Source organism: Pristis pectinata, chromosome 29 (assembly GCF_009764475.1).
Source record: "Pristis pectinata isolate sPriPec2 chromosome 29, sPriPec2.1.pri, whole genome shotgun sequence".
NCBI classification, from domain to species: domain Eukaryota; kingdom Metazoa; phylum Chordata; class Chondrichthyes; order Rhinopristiformes; family Pristidae; genus Pristis; species Pristis pectinata.
The window spans coordinates 8,915,083-8,938,525 of record NC_067433.1 but is presented as its reverse complement, the minus strand read 5'-3'; the positions used below and the strand labels follow the sequence as shown (position 1 = coordinate 8,938,525).

Here is a 23,443-nt window from a genome sequence, read left to right as displayed (position 1 = left end):
TTCACATTAAGTTCCACCTGCCCAGTGCTCACCCACTCACTGAGCCTGCTTATATCCTCTGAAGCATCCTCGCACCCTGCTCACCATCCACACTGCCATCCAGCGTAGTTTCATCAGCAACTCTGGACAGATCACTACTCTGGACAGACCTCATCTGCTCTAGGTTGAGAGAACAGTTGGAGCTCCAGCAGTAATCCTAGACATTGTCTCCCCACCCAGAAATGACCAGTCTATTCCTATTTCCTGTTTCTATGCATTAACCAATTCTTAATCCATATTACTCACAATCTTCCATGCTCTGATTTTATGTAATAATCTCTTATGTGGCACCTTAAAAGGCCATCGGAAAGTCCAAATGCAATGCATCCACTGGTACCCATGACCTATCTGCTAGTTACAAAAATCCCCAATGGGTTTGGCAAACATGAATTCTCTTTCATATATCCATTTCATAGATCAAACATTTCATATATCCATGCTGAGTCTGCTCATTCCCATATTATTTTCTGAGTGTCCTGTTACCGGTTCCTTAATAATAGTTCTCCTATATTTTCCCTGCTACTGATACCAGGTTAACAACCTGAGAGTTCTTGGTTTTCTCTGTTCCTCCTCCCTTAAATAGTGGGGTTACATTTTCAACCTTCCAATATGTGGGAACCATTTGAAAATCTATGGAATTTTAGAAGTACATACACTAGCCTCTTAGCCTCTTTCAAAATCAGCAGGTCCCTGGGGATTCATTGGTCTTCAGCCCTATTAATTTCTCCAATACTGAGTTTTAACTAGTGATAATTTCTTTCAGCTCCTCGACTGCTCTTGGCCTGTAGTTTTGCACTATTTTCAGGAGGTTTTCTGTACCTTTTTCCATGAAGAAAAACACAAAATGTTTGTTTAATTTTTCAGCCATTTCCTTATTCCCCACTCTGATTTCATGAGGGATCTCATGTTAACTTTACACAATCTTTCCTTTCCCACATATCCCTGGAAGCTTGTCTGATTTTATGTTCCTTAGTACATTGTGTTCTACTGTCCCTTATCAATGTTCTGGGACCCTCCTTGCTGAGATCTGAAATCTTCTTAATCTTCAGTGTTATTGCTCCTTCTTTGCAAGATTATAAGCCATTTCTTTTGAAGTGATACTATCTTTAACTTCTCCTCCTAGCCAAGACTGGACCCCTTTTCTAGCTTTCGTGCTTTAAGGGAATATAATATCTGCTGTAAACTATGTATTAATTCTTCAGATATTAGCCACTGCCCGTTTAGTGTCACATGCCATTTTCCCAATCTACTCGCTCCTCATAGTTTGTAGTTTTCTTTGACTTGATTTAAGACGCTGGTTTCACGTTGAAGAAAAATCACCTTCAGTCTTTATATAAAGTCTAACACAATATGATGACTGTTCTCTAAAGCCCCCTTAACAAAAAAAAATATGAATTACTTCTTTCATAATACCCAGAAGTAGATCTAAAACAATCTGTTCCCTTATTGACTCCTCCATATAATAATATAGAAAACCATCTCTTATACATTTCATGAATTTGTCCTCCACTGCTGATTTAGTTTGGCCAGTCAATTTCTAGACAGAAGGCCCCCTGATTACTGTACTACCATTAAAATTACTTCTCAGTTGCCGACTAATTTTATGCCCAAGATTACAATTATTAGTAATGGACCACTCTTCTGGAAGTTAACTGCAGTCAATGTTACGACCCTGAGCCAGGTATAGCAAGTGGCCACTTTATGAGAGGAAGCTTCAAGCTGATTTCACTGGTATCATTTCAAAGTTAAGAAAAAAGGTAAGGTTCACGATTAAGGTCACCTTGCTGTGACAACATTCTTATTGTGAAGATGTCACTTGTGTCACAAAGCATTTCTGCAGTGCAGAGAACTAGTTGCTGTACTGTCATTTGGCTCTGCCATTAACATATAGATTGCTTGTCTTATCTTGGTGTCTCCCATTCACTACATAGCTGAATCACCCTCTAATAAATGCAATGCCTGCCCTACAGAATAGTCAATCTCATTACTTTCTTAGTGACGATATTGCCATCTTCATCGACGAACTGCTCTTCCGTCACTGATTCGCCTGGAATGTTCTTTGCTTCTTCACCCTGTTCATTAGAAAATAAGAAGAGTGGGTGGGGTGTTTATTCCAGACCCTGGCCGAGAGTCTTTTCAAAATGGACAGTGGCTTGGCCTCAGTTAAATGTCAAAATAGGCGGAGGGACACCGTTCACCACCAAACACTTGTGATGCAGTTATAAATTTACTGTTTTTGTTACTGTTGTACAACACCATCCCTTGCTTGCAAGAATTCAGAGCTGAACCATCTTGTTCAAATCCCAGCTAACTGTGTACCTGAAGAATACCGTAGGTTCACCAGAGATCCAGGCAAGGGAACAGGGCAATGTGGTAGAGCAGCTGGGAGCTGTTAAAATTGGGCAGTATTGAAACAGATGGATGACAGGTGCAGTGTGATTGGTGGAAATGGCAATCAGTAAGGTGGTGTTGATGGGGAGTCACGGTGAGTCCAGTATCTATGGGAAACACTTCCACCTTTCCCACAATACTAAATATGAATGTTGTAGAACAAGTGCTCATTTTTAATTTAAATCCAAACTGAGGGAGAGTCTTCCTTGATTCACCTGGTGAAAGTTCATTGACCTAAAACATTAACTTTGTCTCTCTCCACAGATGTTGCCTGACTTGCTGAGTATTCGCTGCATTTTCTCATTTATTTCAGATTTCCAGTTCAACAATTGAACCACCAGCAGATTTATACACATCCAACGTAATCTCTTTCCCCACGTTACTTTACATTGCATTGCACATCGGAAAAAGTTATCACAGACAAACATGACATTGACCTGTTATAGTTAACGCTGGGGAGCAAGGTACTGAACTACTGCTGTCATTACATTGAACACACTCACATGCCTGTCTGAATTCACTGTTGAGATTCAGCAGTTTAGTTAACTATTGCAATATTTAAACCACCTTCAACTAATCCAAAATTCTAAAAGTAACGTTACGCTTATAAGAAACCAAATATACATCACTATTTATTTCACAATGTTAAATTTAGCAATGCAGAATTCCAAATAGGAGTTTTAAGTTATTGTCTTGAATCATTCCCTTTTGGTTCCTCTTGATACCTGATCCAAGGGAAGCCACAAATTCCAAAGCATTTTTACTCACAGAGAACCATAAAGTTTATCATGAAATCAAGGAGCTGAATATTATACAACAGGCAGCCGATACTCTCAAACTCATTGAACACGAATGGCCAAAGGCCATGTCTTGGGGATTTGAGTCTTTCTCGAAACTCCGTTCAAATCAGAATTCTGCTGATTAGTAAACACACAAGCTGCTAATGCTGCCTTCACACTCCAAGCACTGGCACTGGAATCTCTCCCTTAACCCAGTGCTTCAAAGGCCAAGGAGAACTCAAGCAAAGAAATGGCAATCAGGAAGCTGGGGTTGATGGGGAGTCCTTGTGTTCAGTCACATGGTGAGCTAAGCATCCACGGGAAGCAGTTTTGTCTTTACCACAATACTAAATATGAGTGTTGTAGGTCAAGTGCTCATTTTTAAATTACATCCAAACTGGAGAGGAGTGAAGGCCTTCCTTGATTCACCTGGAGAAAGGTCATTGACTAAAACATTAACTTTGCCTCTCTCTCTCTCTCCACAGATCTTGCCCGACTTGCTGAGTATTCACTGCATTTTCTCGTTTATTTCAGATTTCCAGAATCAGCAGTATTTCGCTTTGGTTGAGAAGCCATATCTGGTTATGTCCATGAATGCTTTGTGAGCTCTTTCTAGTGTTCCTCACCAATCCATTTCCTATTCAGATAATATCAAAAATGTGGGAATATTCCTTGAGCAACAGTGACCTCAATGACTCAGATGGCATGACCTTTGGAGGGCGAAGTGAGGATATTTGCCATCTTCTGCAGATAAGCAGCCAGCTTTCGCTTGGGGTTGTCCCTCAGTAGCTGGGCTTGGGTTTGGATCTACCCTGATGGTGGCCTTGCTACTGTCGTTCTAATGTACATGAACACTGCTTTGGCATCAGTAGCAAAAGCAGATCCAATATTTACACTGTCTGTCCATTGTTGTCTGGCAGTATTGCTGGGCAAGTACAGTGAGGCACAACGTCACCCAAGATGTTCTGCAGCCAGCAGTGTCATGCCCCTTTCTCTCTGTTACTGTCAGGCAGGAGGTACAGAAGCCTGAAGTCCCATACCACCAGGTTCAGGAACAGCTACTTTCCTACAACCATCAGGTTCTTGAACCAACCTGCACAACCCTAACCCTATCTCAGCATCAGAACACTACAGGCCACCTCTTGCACTACCATGGACTTGTCTCTGATTGTGTTTTTTTTACACTAATACCTTTTGCACATTTTCTTCACTCTTGTATAATTTATGTAGAACTTATGTTCTGTGTGTTGTCTAAATCTATGTGCCTGTGATGCTGCTGCAAGCAAGATTTTTATTGTACCTGTACCTCACCGTGCTTGTGCAGATGATAATAAGTTTGACTTGAGTTGACTTGAACTCTTGCAGATGAATCGTGCTTGCACACCTGTCAGCTATGAGGGAGAGGGGAGGGATACCTCTGGTGTGGGAGAACCACCACTTTCACCACTTGACAAACCTCTAACACTGCTGCAGCAGAACCTAATTTGTTGACAGGACTGTTTATCCAAGTGTAAGTGAAGAACTAATCTGGGGTTTACGGAAGCTGCAAAGCTCTGGTTAAACTCTGTTACTTGTTGTAAATAAGTGCTATGGGAATACTGACAAACATTTCTCTGGACCCAGAGCAGGCTTTAATTCACTGCTGTATCAATAGCTTTGGTGACTGCCCAAACACTTCGCTGTTGTTCAACGTCCATTAGCAGCTCCCTGTTGCCATGGTTAAATGGAAGCATGTGGCCGTTGGCACATTGTTAGCTGTTCTTGGGGCTTAGCAAATTACATTTAAGTTGGAGCTCAAATGGCATGCAGTTAACATGGACTTTAAACCCTGTGATCTAATCACTACACTGCTGTCCCCAAAGAATGACATGTGGTTTTCTTTACAATGCAGCACCAGTCCCAATGTAGTCACATTTCTAGTGCAGTCACCGATCCAGTGTGGTGCCAATTCCAGTGTCACACCAACTCCAGGTGCAGCCCTCTTGCAAATCTCATGAGAGGTCCAGATTTCAATCCAGCTCATTACAGAGTCATCACAATCCACGTGAACCCTCACCTTTAGCACCCCATTGGAAGCACAGTTCAGTAAGGATGTTTCTGTAAGGATGGGACTGTAATAGTGCCTGCTTGGATCTCGCCCACTGAACACTATCAGTGTAAGCCACCATCTCTCTCACACACAATCAACCACAATCTGCTAATACCACATATTTCACTCAGTTTAGTCATGCCAAATGGAGACAGAAGAGACTGCAGACACTGGAATCTGGAGCAACAAACAATCTGCTGGAGGAACTCAGCAGGTCGAGCAGCATCTGCATCCAGATGCTGGGTTTCGAGCCGAAACGTTGACAATTCCTTCCCCCTCCCTCCCACAGATGCTGCTCGACCTGCTGAGTTCCTCCAGCAGACTGTTTGTTGCTTTAGCCATTCCTCTCTCGATTCTCCGCTGCCTACACGGGGGAGACTTTTGAGAATCAACACTTGAGCACTTTTCATTTTCACTTTCAGTTAATGCCATGCAGTGCGACTGTTTCATAAAGATCAGGTTTCATCAGCACTCTGCGCCATCACACACGGGCAAACAAGGTCGACATGCAACACACAGATTACCTAAGCCACAACTAAGGGCAGCCACTACACAATCCGGGCTCTACCTTAACAATCAGCCTCCGCCGAATGATCCTGGTGGTGACGATCTCCTCATCGTCGGAGCTGGTCTCACTCTCTCCGAGCTCCTTGTCTAACTCCTGGTGGATGTATTTCAGCACAAATTGCACAGTGTTGGACACGATTTGAAAGACATTTTGACAGCTGACGAGGAAAAAGCCAAGCAGCACCAGGCTGATAAGAAACTCACTGAGCAATGTCAGCATCCTCCTGCCGCATGGCCACTGAAATCAGAGGCACGACGGCTGCAAGTACACACGTTAATTTTAGGTGCCTGCTCTAAGCTTCCCCCTCAGTGCTAAATCCCTGTCAGCACATGGGGAATGTTCCCAGGACATTTGATCTCTGTGAGCAACTGTTATGCAGCCTTCAGTCTGAGCTCCAGACAGAACTCGCTCAGGGAACGTTCAGTTTGAATATCAATATATGATAGAGCGACTGGTCTAAGGGAAAGCAAAGTTAGTGATGGAAACTTGCACAAAGTTAACACTTCATGCATAGTCCTTGTCTGGGGCTCCTCACAAGGGCAGGCACGGTAGTGTAGCAGTTAGCATGACGCTATTACAACGCCAGCGACCTGGGTTCAATTCCCGCCGCTGTCTGTAAGGAGTTTGTACGTTCTCTCTGTGTCTGCGTGGGTTTCCTCCAGGTGCTCCAGTTTCCTCCCACATTCCAAAGACATACGGGTTATGAAGTTGTGGGCGTTGCTATGTTGGCGCTGGAAGCGTGGTGACACTAGCGGGCTGCCCCCAGAACACTCTATGCCAAAGATGCATTTCACTGTGTGTTTCAATGTACATGTGACTAATAAGGATATCTTATCAGTTGAATTGCAAACCTTCACCATCGCTGAGTCAAAATCCTGGAACTCTCTCTCCCTAGCAGCACTATGGGCATACTCACACCTCAAGGACCGCAGCAGTTCGAGAAGGCAGCTCGCCACTACCTTCTCAGTGGCAATTCGGGATGGGCAATTAAATGCTGGCTCAGCCTGTGAAACCCACATCTCTTCAATGAATGTAAAAACAACCTGTGTATCTCTTGTAGACACCGACTGACTTGCAAAGATTTCCATTAAAGACACATACAAACTTTATTTCCTTTCTAAATATGGTCAGAGATTGAAATTTAGAGCAGAGAAAACAGACCATTCAGCCCAATGTGACAGATGCTAGCCAGAAAGTTGCTGTTTAGATTAACCTCTGTTTCCAGCTCTTGATGATCTCCATGTGCTCATCCAATAATTTAAGTCTGTTTGTTATTCTACAGTGATCTGTTGTCATAATGGAGAACCACTCGCATTGCATAAGTTGTTGTGTACTGTCACTGAGTCCACACACATACACCCACTGTGTCAAACCACCAGCTCCACAGCTATTCAATAACTTTAGTGCCTTATTGTGTTTATCCAGGAAATTATCAACCCATTCCAAAGCAGTCAGAGCATTAAAAATTATTGCCTTTGGTCAGAAGTCTTGTGTTTGGGATTTTGAAAAGGAAGTAAATGTCTGAGGGATTGAAGCCATACTTTTTGGAGGAAAGAAAATCCTATTTATTGAAAGAACATAAGAACATAACCAATTAACCCATCTAAAAGGCCATTCCACCCCATAGGTCTCTGCCATTCAATAAGGTCATGGCTGATGTCTTATCTCAGTGTCACTTTCCTGTCTTGACCACATATCCCTAGATTTCCTTCATATATACAAGTCTATCGATCTCTTTCTTGATAACTTAATGATTGAGCATTCAGAGTCCTCTTGTATAGAGAATTCCAAAGATTCACTGCCCTCTTGGTGAAGAAAATCTCATCTCAGTCCTGAATAGTTGAGGCTTACTCTGAGATTGTGACCCCTGGCTCTAGACACCCCAGCCAAGTGAAACATCAATCTCCTATCTCTTCTGACAAGCTCTGTAAGAATTCTGCATGTTTCAGTGGGGTTGCTCTTCTCAATCAAAAGAGTACGAGTCCAATCTGCTCAACCATTGCTCATCTGACAAACACACCATCCTACCAATCAAGCTGGTGAGTTTTCATTGCACTTTCTCTGACTAAAACAGACATCCTTCCTCAGGTAGGGAGATCAGACCTGGAAGCAATATTCCAGATGATGTCTCACTAGAAGCTGAGATAATTGGAGCCGGCCACCTCTTCTCTTGCACTCAAATCCCCTTGCAATAACAGCAACGTATTGAGTGCTTTCCTAATTGCTTGCTGAACCTGCACATTAACGATCAATCGTCCGTGTACAAGAACACCCTAGTCCTGGTGAACACCAAAACTTTTCAAACTGTTCAACTTGAAAAGTCCACAGCCTTTTTTTTAAACTAAAGTGGATGACCTGGCATTTTTCCACCTTATATTCAACCTGTCATGTCCTTACCCATTAGCCTATGCTGTCTATATCCCCACCCCCCCACCCCCCCCCCACCACAGCCCCTCTGCATCCCTGTCACTTTGCACACTGGAACCCAGCTTAACATCATCAGCACCCGATTTGTGATCAACCTCCCAAAGCTGGAAAGTCCATTTATTTCTACTCCCTGTTTTCAATGCTCAGTCCAAGTAAGTAGATGACCCCCAATCCTGCATGCTCTAATTTTGCTAATAACCTCTTGTGTGGCACTTTATGAAAGGCCTTCTGAAAGTCCAAATGCACCACATCTGTTGTCTTCCACACTGTTATGCTCACTACAACCTTAAAAAAACATGGACGAATTTGTCAATTATGATTTCCTCTTCATAAATCCATATTGTCTCTGCCCAGTCCTATTATTTTCTGAGCGACCTGATTCCTTTCCCTAATGATAAATTGCACTATTTTACCCACTCCTGGTGCTGGGCTAACAGGGAGTTCTTCTAGAATCTATGGAGCTTTGGAAGATGACAACTACTGCATCTATGAGGGGAATTGGGACAAGCTTAAATGGGAATCTTGGTCGGCATGGACCAATTGGGCCAAAAGGCCTGTTTGCATGCTGTATGACTCTATGACTTTACTCTCTCCATAGCCACTTCCTTCAAACCTTGGGATGTAGATCATCAGGTCCCGGGGATCTCCCATCAGTCCCATTAATTTCTCCAATACTAATTTTTTTTACTAAAGCTACTTTCTTTAAGATTCTCATTCTCTATAGACCTGAAGTCCTCCACTATTTCTAGGAGATTTTCTTCTATGAAGACAGACACAAATGTCTGTTCCTCTGCCATTCCCTTGTTCATCTATACATTTTCTCTTGTTTTAGTCTATCAAGGACCCACATTAACTTTTCTAAATCTTTTCCTTTGTACATATTTCATAAGTCCAATTTTTCCCCTCAGGATTACTATTTTTTTGGCTACATTTCAGCCTTTTTCTTTAACCTGATACCATCTTTAATTTCTTGATTGCCATGGCTGGATCACTTTTCTTGTATTTTTTGACTTAAAGGAATAGATATTACATGTAAGTGAATATATTAAAACATAAGACATTAGACAAGTAAAGGCTATCATTTCTTTAAAAGTTAGATATTACTTGTTTACCACCACACATTTTAAGGTTGTTTCCCCAATCTAACACAGCCAACTCATGCCTTATGTCTTTGTAACTGGCTTTCTTTCGATTCAAGACCCTGGTTTCAAATATACAAAATAATTTTCAATTTGGATGTCCTGTGGAATTGTGAGGAGAAGGATATTTTATTTTACAGTAAGTTGAGTCTTAAGCTGATAAGGAAAATTTGACATAGAGCCATATTCATAGAGTCATACAGCACAGACAGAGGCTCTTCGGCCCAACTCGTCCATGCCGATTAAGGTGCCTTCCTGAGCTGGTCCCATTTGACCCACATGCCACTAAGCCTTTCCTATCAATGAACCTGCCCAAATGTCCTTTAAACATTGCAATTGTACCCGCCTCTATCACTTCCTCTGGCAGCTTGTTCCATTTACCCACCGCCACATATAAATTCTTTTTATATTTCGAACCAATCTTCCCTTACCTTTCACATGGGGGTTCAAAACCACATGCAACCTTCAGGAGGTTAGAATTGTAGGAAAATTAGACTAAGAGAGAAAGACAGAATTCAATGCCTTTTCAGTCGTGCGTCCTACACTGCGCCTCACTCTGATTGAACAACTACACTCAGCGTTAATTGACTGACTGCTTCCTATTCTGAGATGTGCCAAGAGGTCGGACAAACTTGGGTTGTTTTCTCTGGAGCTTCGGAGGCTGAGGGGAGACCTGGTAGAAGTTTATAAAATTATGAGAGGCACAGGTAGGGTAGACAGTCAGAACCTTTCTCCCAGGGTAGAAACGTCAAGCACGAGAGGACATGTATTTAAGATGAGAGGGGGAAAGTTTAAAGGAGATGTGCGGGGCAAGTTATTTTTTTTTTACACAGAGAGTGGTGGGTGTCTGGAACGGGCTGCCGGGCAGTGGCGGAAACAGATGCAACAGTGGCATTTAAGAGGCTTTTAGATAGAGACGTGAACGTGCAGGGAATTGAGGGATGTAGATCATGTGCAGGCAGAAGAGATTTAGTTTAATTCGGCTCAGACATGGTGCGCTGAAGAGCCTGTTCCTGTACTATTCCATGTGCCATTTGATCAGTGACGAGTCCCACAGCTCAGAAACAAGCCCTTCGGCCCACCACGTCCATGCAGACTAATGCTAATTGAATTACTTTCCAACTCTCCATCTATCTCCAGCAGCTTCAGTAAGATGAGGGAAATCACCAGCGCCGTATGACAGTGTGGTGCTGCTACAATGCCCTAAAACACTAATGATAGTTTCAGTTACAGTGCAGTGGGAAAGGATGTGAGCATGAAATAGTCACCTTGCACAAAGTGAAACCAAAAGCAGAAAGAATGAATGGTTCGGAGGGAAAGGAAGCTGCAATTCTGCCACGTTGGGTTTAACTAACTGGAGGATCTACGTCTGGTGATGATGTACATCCCCCTCTGTCTATTTCTAAATGAACTTACTATCAGCTGACATCCCGGGATGGCTGGCACAGTGGTGCAGTGAGTGCAACTGCTGCCTCTCAGCTCAAGTGACCCAGGTTCAATCCTACCGTCCGGTACTGTCTGTGTGGAGATTGCAAGTTCTCCCTATGACTGCATGGTTTCCTTCCACATCCCAAAGGAGTGCAGGTTGGTGGGTTAATTGGCCACAGTAAATTGCCCTTAGTATGGAGGTTGCTTGTAGAATTAATGGGAATACAGGTAGAATATATTACAGTGAAAATTAGCGGGGGAATGGGATTGCTTTGCAAGCTGACATTGACTCAATAGGCCAAATGGTCTCCTTCTGTGTCATAGGGAAATATGGAAGTATAATGGACTGAAACAGCCCTAATTTTCCAAAGCTCCTATGAACCCCAAAGCAGTAAAAATGGGTGAAGATTTTGCACAGAAATGGCAGGAAGACTGCTGGTTCAGGTAGTTCTCAATGTTGGGTGCAATAAGATTTTAAGCTCAGAGACTGTGTACGGTGGATTCACCGTTCACAGTGATGTCTGCAGGTAAACACTCCAATACCTTGATTCCTGATATATACTGCTTATAGATGGACAAAGTTCAAATGGATTCATGCTGTAAACATCACTGTATTACTCAGTGGATTTCCACAAGGCTAAAAATATGCCCATTAATCTCACTGAAGAAATGGTTGCAGACGCAGCATTTAAGTTAGGTGCTGGTGCCGGGCAGTGGGATCCTGATTCATGTTCTCCACAGTGACCGCTGGAACTAGAGTTGCAGTAGGAGAGTCTGCCCAAGCTATAGGACCTAGTGCACTTCCATCACCCACTGAATGAGCAGCAGCCAAGTCAGTGGGAGGTCAGAGAGCCTCCATTTCTCACGTGACTGAACTTCAGCATTAATTAATCATCTTAGCTATAAGGAGAAGTTGGACAAACTTGGATTGCTTTCCCTGGAGCACTGGAGGCTGAGGGGAGACATTATTGAAGTTTATAAAATTATGAGAGGTGTAGAAAGGGTAAATTGTCAGAATCTTTTCCCCAGGAAATGTCAGATACAAGAGGGCATAGCTTTAAGGTGAGAGGGGGTAAGTTTAAAGGAGATGTATGAGGGACTTTTTTTTACACAGAGAGTGGTGGGTGCCTGGAATGCATTGCCAGGGGAAGTGGTGGAGGCAGATACTACAGCAACTTTGAAGAGGCATTCAGACAGGTACATGAACAGGCAGGGAATGGAGGGATACAGACCAAGTGCAGGCAGATGGGATTAGTTTGGATTGGCATCACAGACACTGTGGGCCAAAAGGCCTGTTCCTGTGCTATAGTGTTCTATATTCAAAGTCCGCAAAATGTTTTTGGACACCGTCAGGACATGGACAATGCTAAACAACTGAAAATCTTTGCCTCTTACAGAAGGAGGGAATAGATCACTGAGCCACCAGCTTTGTGACCAAAACCTCAACCCTGGCAAAAAAGCTCCTGATCTACCCAGGAGCAGCGATTCCTGCACTCCTGTATACTTCAGAGACATGGATCACCTACAGCAGACATCTCTGTAGTCAGATGTGCCTCAGTGAGTAGTTCAGCCCAGTCACTGAGGGGTATGAGAGAATGGGGCCACCAATTACCACGACCAACTTGACCCATTGCACAGCACCGCACTCTGACAGTAAAGGTGCACAGTGAGAGCCTAACAACACACATCACTTCCCCTACATTGGAAGATACTTTTGATCATAGGGAGATATTGATAATGAAATTTGACTTTGCCTCCAGTGAGCAAGCACAGCTTTAAGCCAACTGAGGAAAAGAATATATGAATGCTGAGACCTTAAACCCACCCATCGTTTATTGGTCACTTGGGTTCCTAGCCCTCCTCTGTGGATGGGAGACGTGGACTCCCTACAGCAGCTACCTAAAGCATCAGGTACGACCAACGCTGTTTCCAGAAAGTCCTTCAAATCCACTGGCAGGATGTGTGTCCTTCCTCAGCCCAATAAACCCAGCGTCAAAGCTTTAATTATACTCAACTAGCTCCAATGGGCAGGCCACATCATTTGCATGCATGATAACAGACTCCTGAAGCAGACACTCACTCTGATCTCTGCCACATCAAGAGATTACCAGGAGGACATGCTCAACACCTCTCTGGACAAGATGCAATATCCTCACCATCTCTTGAGAACCTCTGACCCGTGAATGATCAGGGTTCCTTTGTTGAAAGCAAACAGGAGACTAGTGAAAATTGAGGAAGGAGCACACGATGGATCGACTAACACCTTGGCAAGCACTTCCCACCATACCTGTTGCAGTGTCTGTGTTTCCCATGTTGGCCACATCAGCCACTCCAGAGCCTCCAGAACTGGAAGGGAAGCAAGTTAGACTTGACACTGAGGAGCTGCCCAAGAAGAAGAGTGCACTCGGTGAACAGTTCACCTATCTCTAAGCCAGGTGCTGTGCGCTTAGGACACACGCCAGAGATTTAAACACAGGATTCTGGTTTGGCATGAGAGTGCTGCTCTGTCTGAAGTACCGTTTTTTCAATGAGGCATTAAATTAAGGCTTTCTTTGCTCTCTTGGAAGAAGTAAAAGATTCAAAGAACAGCACAGGAGTTATCCCATCATGGCAGGCACGGTAGTGTGGCGGTTAGCATAATGCTATTACAGCGCCAGCGACCCCGGTTCAATTCCCGCCACTGCCTGTAAGGAGTTTGTATGTTGTCCCTGTGTCTGTGTGGGTTTCCTCCGGGTGCTCCGGTTTCCTCCCACATTCCAAAGACGTACAGGTTAGGAAGTTGTGGGCATGCTATGTTGGCGCCAGAAGCGTGGCGACACTTGCGGGCTGCCCCCAGAACACTCTATGCACAGATGCATTTCACTGTGTGTTTCAATGTACATGTGACTAATAAAGAAATCTTATCTTATCTTATGTACTGGCCAATATTTACTCCTTAATCAACATCACTGGGAGATTATCTGGTCATTAACACATTGTTGTCTATATGGGTAGCAGCACACAACTTGGCTTCATTACAAAGTGATTCCTTGATCTTAAAGTGCTTTGAAATGCTTCATAAAATCAAGTCTTCTTTTCTCTGTATATGGGCAAGACATACGGAGATTGTTTTTTTAACCCCAATCATCAACTGCGGAGTATTGCGATCAGGAGTCTCTCAACATGAGCGTAGTGTGAATGGTGATACTGTCTGGCAGTGTCCATCAGAAGCAGCAAGTATCTCGGGGGATCCTTGCCAAGCAGTACAACTGACTCATTTCTCAAGTGCCATTTCCCTTGGATGGACAAAAACAGGGGTATTACCTGCAGTAACAAACAATCTGCTGGAGGAACTCAGCGGGTCGAGTGGCTTCTGTGTTGGGGGGGTGTGGGGGGGGGGTGGGGCAAGAATTGTCGACGTTTCGGGTCGAAACCCTGCCTCAGGACTGAGAGCGGAGAGGGGAGATGGCCAGTATAAAGAGAAGGGGAGTGGTGAGAAAGGAGTGCAAGGTGATTGGTGGACTGAGGAGGGGTGTAAGATGACAGGCAGGTGGTGCCGGGTAGGGGAGGGGAGCAGGGGTGGCGTTGGGAGACAGTGGCAGGTAAACGATAGATGGAGGCAGACAGAGAGAGGAAAAAATGTCGAGAGGCAGATGGAGCGAGGTGGGGTGAGGGGAGGGTAAAGGTCGGAGACAGCTGCTGGAGGGAGATAAGCAGGAACACAACAGGCTGCCAGTGCTGGACTCTGATAAGTGAGGGAAGTGAGCATGTGAACCACCGGGGGAGAGGTGTATGGCAGATGGAAAAGCAGATTGTGTGTTGCTCCAGATTCCAGCATCTGCAGTCTCTTGTGTCTCCATTGTATTACCTGTAGCAATGGCCAAAGAGTCATCAATACTAGTCTGAGAGCCCAAGCTCTGATTAACCAAGCCTTCAGCTGGGAACAAAGCAACATGTTCACTGGGTGAAACTGGATGGTCAGATATGCTGATCAAACTCGTTCCTTCACCCAGAAACACTAGCTGTCACATCTTCGTCCGAGATGAAGACACAGGAGAGTGCAAATACTGGAATCTGGAGCAACACTCAAGATGCTGGAGGAACTCAACGGGTCAGGCAGCATCTGTGGAAGAAAATGGACATCCGATGTTTAGGGTTGAGACCCTGCATCTGGACTGAATCCAGATGAAAAGCCTTGACCTGTAACGTTGACTGTCCATTTCCCTCCATGGACATCTTTTCCAAGCCCACCCCTGCCAGCAAAAAGTCCCTGGGGATCAGCAAGGCTCAGCTGTTTGCAACTGCTGGGTGTGTTCACCACAAGCACTGCCCGGTCTCCTCTGGTACAGTGAAGTCAGACAGATGTGCCCTGAGTTCCCTGTCAGAGTGTTCATCAGATCAGAGAGGAGAGAGTGAAGAGCAGCAAATACGTCAGCCAGCTGCTATATCTGGAAGCACCGTGTGTGACACGGTGGCAGGCAGGGTCAGGCTGGCTGGAACAGCTCACGTTCCTCCTGTCATTTTGCCCTTCATGCGAGGTTTATGCAGGCAACTCCTGATTTGGCCTGATGCGCAAGCCCTGGCCATCACTCAATCTATTAATGTCTCAGACTCGCTGACACCAGCTTACAGTGAAAAACAAAATAACAGTCCTTTGCTGTTTAGCAACCTCTGGACTACATTGAAAAAATCCTTTCCAGTAACTCTGCCTTAGCAAAAATACCTAGTGCTATCCCAGAAGGTATCTCGCACATGCTCATTACCAAACACGCTACTCTGCCTTCCTTCATCTTCAGTCTAACAGGCAACAGGTCTGCCTTAAGCTTGGTTGTCAGACCTACTGTTAATGTCAGGTTGGTTTTACAGCAGCTCGTATCAGTGACGTGATTCTGACTAGTGCCCTTTCAACTGACGTCCCTGAGGCAAAGAGCAAAATGACCTTCTCCTGATTCCCCTCACTCCCAAATCCAAGGGAATTATCTGCAGTAAATACAGAACATTACCAGCACTAGTCACTAAGATGAATGCAACGCTCCTGGATATTTGGACGAATCATTACGCAGGTGAGAATATTCTCCAGGGGTTTAGCAAAGGCCTTTGACGTAAATCAGCCTCTGGTTAATAAGGTTTTAAAATTACTCACCCATTGCTGGCTGTGGGATGTCAGGTAACATCCTGTGTGACACTACATGGTGGTTAGGCTGATCAAATTGGCTTCCCACATTTCCCTTCCATCTTTTCCTCAGTAAACTGTGCTCCTAGTTACAGTAAAACTCTGATAATCCGGCACTTTGGTGAGGCAGGACTGGCAGGTTTCCTGGATTATTGAATGTTACTTCCTATTAGTACTTTAACACACTTTAAATTCACCTTTTCCTCAATGTTACATGGTGTAATAAACTTTCCAGTCAACCAGGTACGTTTAGAGGGAGCTCTGGAACTGGGGCCCTGGTGAGTGGGAGCGAGCACGTCAAACATCACCTGGTGAGCCAGATGCCAAACCATCAGGAGTTCAGAATAGTTGGATAGCGGATAATCAAAGTTTTACTGCAATTGTTTTATGTGTTCATGGAGTCAGTGTTAGACAGCACGGAAACAGGCCCTTCGGCCCAACATGTCCATGCTGACCAAGATGTCTATCTGAGTATCCCATTTGGCCCATATCCCTCTAAACCTTTTCTATCCATGTACCTGTCCAGACGTCTCTTAAACATAACAATTGTACCTGTGAGAGTTTCTCCAATTCTCCCCATTCAATATGGGAGAGGTTTATCCCAGTGGTCAAAGGTAGGGAAAAGACTTCTCACCTCCTCGCTCGAATCCACCACTTCCTCCTCCACGGTTATCCAGCTGCTGCGTGGATCAGGGTCATGTTGAAATGCTGAGCCACCAGGTGCAGGTGTTGAACAAAGGGGACCCTCCACATCTCTCAGACGTCGGAAGGGAAGTGACTGCTTCTGCTCTGTGCTTTCTACCGACTGTACAAGCCTCTCCTCAGTCTGTAGTCTGCTGGGACTTTGCTTTGCCACGTGAGACAAACTCTCGGCAGGCCACTGTTTCAGAACCTCGGCCCAAGCTTCCTTCTGCGATGCAATGAAGCCAGGTTTCCAGGGCTCAGCCTTTGGGGTCATCACTGAAGCCCCTTCAAACTCGGGGACCCACCCTCTCTCCTCCTGGACTGTTTGGTATGACACAACGTAGGGTTGTGCTTGAGGCCTTTCAAAGAAAATAAATTGGCACAAAATTAACTCCCATCTGGAGGTGAGATGACGACATCTGGCACATGGATGAGTCAGAATCTTCAATCAGCCACTTCACAGTGAGAGACTGAGTGAGAGACCTCAGGAACTTTGCCTTTTCGTACCTGGAAGCTTTCAACCTGGTTACAAATTCCTTCAGCGCATTCAGTCCCGGTAGAATCCCAGGTAGATAGATAGAGTTATAGAGTCACACAGCACTGAAAGAGGCCCTTCGGCCCAAAGAGTTCCTGCTGACCATCAAAAACACATCTACACTAGTCCCGTTTTATCCTCCTCACCTTCCCCACAAACCACAGCCCCACAGCTTCAACCACTCACCTGCACCCAGAGATAATTTCAGCAGCTAATCACCTGCGTGACTGGCATGTGGGAGGAAGACCGGAGCACCCAAGAAAAACCCACGTGGTCACAGGGAGAAAGTCAGGATTGAACCTGGGCTGCTGCTGCCACTTCTTATATCTTTTTGCCTTGATGTGCACAGAAACCATTTTGAAAAATAACCTGCACTTCCACATCAGCGACGCCAATCTTCCTCTCTGTGGTCCAACAGGACATGCTACTGGATTCATTAACCGCACACTGAAACACACCATCACCAGCAGCCCCATCCCTGGCAGAGCTGTGATGTAACCACTGGCTCGCTCTCCCAGCATTGGACCATGACAGCTTGACCAAGGCCCCGAGTTCCGAGAGCAGTTGGCCATTTAGCAGAAACGGTATCTTTTATTTAACTCGCGAGTGTTAATAAAAAAATTTGCGACCTAGTTAGGAAGCAAAGGTTGTCTTATTTAAGAACTGATCGCTTTGCTTGGATTTCCCCACACCCTATTGGACAGGAAGTGTGAGGAATATGGATTCCAAGTCTCCATTACAAACCTTCAGGGTTTTCCACAGGCACAGTGTAAATAGGTGCTTGATGGTCAGCATAAACTCAGAAGGACCTGTTTCTGTGCTGTATGACTCTAACATTCCACCAGGGACTCTACTGGGACTGAATGCACTGAAGGAACTTGTAACTGGGGTACAAAAGGGAATCTTGGAACCTGGAGCAATAAACAATCTGCTGGAGGAACTCAGGGGGTCGATCAGCATCTGTGGGGGAGAGAGGAACTGTAGACACTTTGGGTCGAAACTGTGCAACTGCAGATACCGGAATCTGGAGCAACATACGATCTGCTGGAGGAACTCAGCAGGTCGAGCAACATCGGGGGTGGGGGAAGGATGCAGGGTTTTGACCAGAGATAGTGGCAATTCCCTTCCTCCCACAGATGCTGCCCGACCTGCTGAGTTCCTCCAGCAGATTGTTTGCTGTTGCAGCTTCCAGCATCTGCAGTCTCTTGCGTCTCCTGAAATCTCTCACCTGGTTTCTCATTCTGAAGTGGCTCTTAGCCTCCAGCCTGGTCTGCTGTTCAGTAAGACTGCAGTTGATCGAACCTCCCTTGTCTCTCCACTTTCTTGCCTGCTTCCCATTTAGCTTTTCTTCCCCCATAAACCAAAAACCTACCTACCTCAACCTTACACATTCAACAACTCTGCCACCAAAAGGGTAGAGTATTCCATGATCCTCTGAGAGAAAAAATATCTCCTCATCTCCCTCTTATGTGGATGACTTCCTCTGTGACTATAACCCCTAGTTCTAGATTTCGCCATGGGGAGGGGTGTGGGAATAACCTCTTCAAAGTTACCCTCTCAAGTCCCCTTCAGAATCTTATATATTTCAGTAACATTCTTCTAAACTCTGAACAGTTTTCCTAATTCCAATGAGTGTAGGTCCAATCTGCTCAATATAAATACAAAACAACCCCTTCATCCCAGGAAGTCAATATTTTCGTGTAGGATTCAAAGTGAACTTTCTCATCATGAGGTTTCTCTATCACTGAATCTTTCAGGTACTAATACCCCAGGTCAGGAATCGATTTACCTTTCTGCATTCTGGTCTGGCTGTTTGATGTCTGCATTTTTTCTCGATGTTGGTGACCCTGTCCATCTGTCTTGTGCTTTCTGTTGCCCTGAAATTACAGAAATGCCATTCTCTGTATTCACTTCCTCTGCCAGCTTGGTTGGAGTCTCTCCTTCTGTCATCTCTGTTTTGCTCTCTGACCTCTGACCAACTTCATTGTTGAGCATATCTATCAGCCCGTTGATAGCATCTGAATCTGCTGTGTCCTCCTCAGTGAGGTTTAAGGAACTCAGTCCTTCAGCCTGAAATGATTCATCGGCCTTGCTGTAGTCCAGAGAGGAGTCTTCGGCTACCACTAGAGGTGGCTTACCACCTGACGACCAAACATTGACATCGGATATCTCCATCAGGGAATCGTTGTCAGTGCGTGCATTGGGGTTAACATCCAGGCTTGTGACATCGTTCCAGAACTGGTCAGCTTGAAGCGGAGATGGCATCGTATATTGAAGTGAAGCAGGAGATAGCATCTCATCCTGCACTGTGGTGAAACCTACACAAGCAGACAGAGCACATCTGCAGAAGCCATACCTGCAATAACTGTTATACTGGCGGAGGGAGCGGGGAGATGGACCACAAAGCCTTCAATACTGTGAGGCTTTATTACATCAGGGAGTTTCATTGGCGGTTGGGAAATTTCACCAGGCATGGAACTATCTTTGGGCAATAAATTGGCCATTTGTTTCCATTCAAAACAAAAGAATCAAAACAACTGCAAACTGGAATAAAAACATAAAAATAATGGAAACACTCAGCAGGTCAGGCAGCATCTACGGAAAGAGAAACAGAGTTACATGCCAGTAAAAAAGAAACCTTAAGTTCTGACCTGCCAAGTGCTCCCAGCATTTTCTGTAATTTGATGGGATTCATTGCATACTTAGCTTAGATAAACTTTATCGAGTGAAGAATAATGGATTGTTGGGGTCCATGGATTGTGCTCCTGCCTCTGGAGGTTCATGATCCACTCCAGAGGTGTGAACACAACTCTCCAGAACCGGACTTTTGGAAGTGTCAAATAGTCATGAAGATAAGCCCCATCTTCTTCCCCAGGTGGGTGTGGAAAATTTCATGGGATTGTTGCAAGGAAGAGCAGGGAAGTTAGCCCTCGTGTTCTGGTCAATATTTAAACCTCAGGCAACTTCATAAAAACATACTGCTTACCCAATGTTACATTTCTGTAGTGTGAGCTTGCTGCGTTTAAATTGGCCACTGTGTTTTCTGCGCTATAGCAATGACCACACCTCAGAGTATTAAATTGGTTGAGAAGCACTTTGGGACACAAGGAGGTTGGGGAAGGCATTATATAAACCTAAAGCTTTTGGTTTTGGCAATGAGCTGGAGGAAGAAAGGTAAGGAAGTCAGGAGGTCATTCAGTAAGTAAGGGAAGGGTAGGTAAGGGAACTTTGTTCTCGGAGGTTAAACCTGTCCAAACCTCAGAAGCATCACAGAACTCGCTGTTATCCTCTATATGCCTACAACAATGAAATAATGGATAATCCTTTGTATCATTATCTTCCGAAAGGGGTCAAATCTGTCTCACCACACAACAGAGTTGTGGCAACCTCAATGCATTCTCTTCCTTTAACCTGCATGCTGGTTTATATACAAAATAAGAAATGTGGTTTTGCAGATTATTCCCGTTTCATCTATATTTCAACTTATATCTAACATCAATTCCACAGTGAAGGGATGACTTAAACCTACAATAACCTCAGACCCTTTGTTACTTGTTGGGTTAATATTCCAACATTGCTACATTGAAATAGTTACACTTCAGAACTACTTCATTGGTTGTAAACAATATGGGACGTTCTGAAGGAAATGTGAAAGGTGCTATGCAAATACAAGTCTTTTTCTCAGTGGTGGTGGTAACACACTGTGCAGCCAGGAAGTCTACTGGTCACTATATAAAGAGTCAGTCAAAATTTAATATAAGTCAAGAGGGTTGAAAATTTGTTTTTTAGATTAGACTGGGGCAAGGCACATTGTATCAATTACAATGAAATTCAGCTTTTAAAGGAACAGCAGAAAGTTTAAGAATAAACTTGTCCCAAGTCAATTGAACAAACAAAATGGTTCTGTCTTCATCAATATAATCAACAGAGATACAGTTATTATTAAATGTTGTTCAATTTAGCTGGGACAGTGAATTAATATTTAAAGTTAGTCCCATGTCTTTGTGCCTTGGGACATTATCCCACTAATTAAAGTAATTAGGCAACGTATCTCCTAAATGTCAATAATACATCTTCAATGGAGGTGAACAGAATTTGGAGGAACTTCAAGTAGAGGTATGGTGACAGTCAGGGTCTGGGGTGAGAGACTTGACCTCACAGATGTGCTGTTTACAGTTGGCATCAAGCAGCCAACAAACAACACATTTGGGATTTGTGTTGACCTGTCCTAAATCCATGAATCCCTTTACTCTCCTGCCACTCCTGTGCCCGTTAGAACAACCCCAGTGAAAGTTTTATCTGTCCTGTTCTGTCGCATCTGTAACTAGATCTCAGTTCAATTATTCCACCCACAGAGCCAGCAGCATGATTAACCTGAAGCACATTGTTAATTTTATTGTTGCTGACAACTTGTGTAAGTCCGCATTGATCTACTTCACTGAAAAGAGTTGATTTTCTTCCTGTAAAGCTCACTGCCAGTCATTTAGATCTTTAATCCACACTCTCAGCTCTCTGACCTTTTTGACTTATCTTTGAACTCGAAGTTCAATTGTGATAATCATCCATTCTATTCCACCGTGATAACTGGCCTCCATTAAAATCTCTGATCATGATGATAATCACCACATTGCTACTGAGGAGTGAGTATATAAGAGTACCCCTAACCTTGCTGCCTTTACATCCCCAGTCATCCTCCTGACTATGTGTGCTTCTCATGCCAAGGACTGTGACACCACTTAATTATGTTCTTTAAAGTTCATTTGTGGGGTTTGATTCCCGTCGCTGTCTGTAAGGAGTTTGTACGTTCTCCCCGTGTCTGCGTGGGTTTCCTCCGGGTCCTCCGGTTTCCTCCCACATTCTAAAAGACGTACGGGTAGGTCAATTTGGGCTTAAAATGGGCGGCGCGGACTCGTTGGGCTGGAAGGGCCTGTTACCACGCTGTAAATAAAATTTAAATTTGAATTTAATTTAAGATTTGGTTGCCATCCTGCATCCAAACAGCTGTAGAAAAGAAAGACGTCAATTGAAACAACCTCAAGTCTACAGCCGTGCAGTTTTGGAATCCACAGAAGCTATATCACTCCTAAACTATCAATCAACTATGCATGCTATATTTTGGGAGAGGGGCAGGGGTTAGTGAAACCTGACTGGCCATGACTAAAGCTCAAAGATAGTTGACCATGTAAAGAAATATTATTCATAGCCCAATGAATTGAGTGTTTCAGCAAGTCAATAGCCCACAGAGAGTTTGAACAAATTCACAATGAGAGTGACGCCGGGAAACAATGGATTAATTTTTGAGTGTCTTCATTCCCTTTCAGACTTGGCTTGTGGGACTTTCAACCCTTTGGAATGGAACCATCAGCTTTGCTGAAGCTTTGATTAAGAACTGTAAAAACTGCAACTACGTAAAAATAAAACACGGCAGGCAGAAAATTCAACAATCAAAAGCACTTGGTCAACTTACAAGACAATGGAAATATATCACAATGCTTTAGCGATTTAATACAATTCCACAAGAATTAATATAGTCATTTATGCAGGGAATTTCAGACTTCAGCAAAACTGAGGTTCCTTTCTCATTCAAAAGGAGTAACTTCCTGATCATGTGGTCCATTGCCCCGATGTTACTGGAGTTAACAGCTTGCAAAAGCTGGTAAAAAAAAATCATTCCATTCTCTGAGAAAACAAGACAAGCAAACACACCGGACAGGTTCAATTATTAAGCAAAGTGCCTTGGGGATTTTTTTTGCAGAAATAACTTCAGAGTTTTTCTACTCAGCGCTTGTGAATCTCCTGGTCTGGGAAGGGCGGGAATGTCAGTCAAGCTCCAGAGTTAGATGCGTTGCCAGAAAGAATACAGAAAAAAAATTGCAGACCTACGTACGAAGCTAACTTGACTGCAAGACTTACAATTGCTGTAAATGAAAATGTTGTGTTTGCACGTTTGATATCACACTGCACATCTGTACGTGCACGGCAGCAGAAGGTGTATTGTATCGGGCAATCCTCAGTGAAGAGGAATAACCTGTTCCTCTTGGTACAGTTATGAATATCAGGGAAGGCCAGAGATCAAACTCTGCAATATTTTTGCCATCACAATATTTAAGAGGCAGGACATGCCCAGAGGTCTGATAGCTTAGTGAGTGCTTGAAATGATAATGGACTTCCCACTGACAGAGAAAGTAGAAGGAAGCTTGAGTATAAAAATA

General features: G+C 44.1%; 1 protein-coding gene across 9 annotated transcripts in view; it reads right to left on the bottom strand.

The window, feature by feature from the left end:
• Positions 1–23,443, bottom strand: part of LOC127584319 (ankyrin-1-like) — a 329,079-nt gene that overhangs the window by 8,599 nt on the left and 297,037 nt on the right. For 6 of the 9 annotated variants that reach the window (XM_052041013.1, XM_052041014.1, XM_052041020.1 and 3 more), the window contains 3 exons: positions 19,021–19,549; positions 16,647–17,055; positions 2,028–2,111 (listed from right to left, as the gene is read on the bottom strand). In XM_052041013.1, the coding sequence (XP_051896973.1) occupies positions 2,028–2,111; positions 16,647–17,055; positions 19,021–19,549 (1,022 nt within the window). Of the gene's footprint in view, positions 1–2,027; positions 2,112–5,866; positions 7,049–16,646; positions 17,056–19,020; positions 19,550–23,443 lie in introns of those variants that run through there. The other 3 variants (XM_052041021.1, XM_052041016.1, XM_052041022.1) reach the window with 3 other exon arrangements.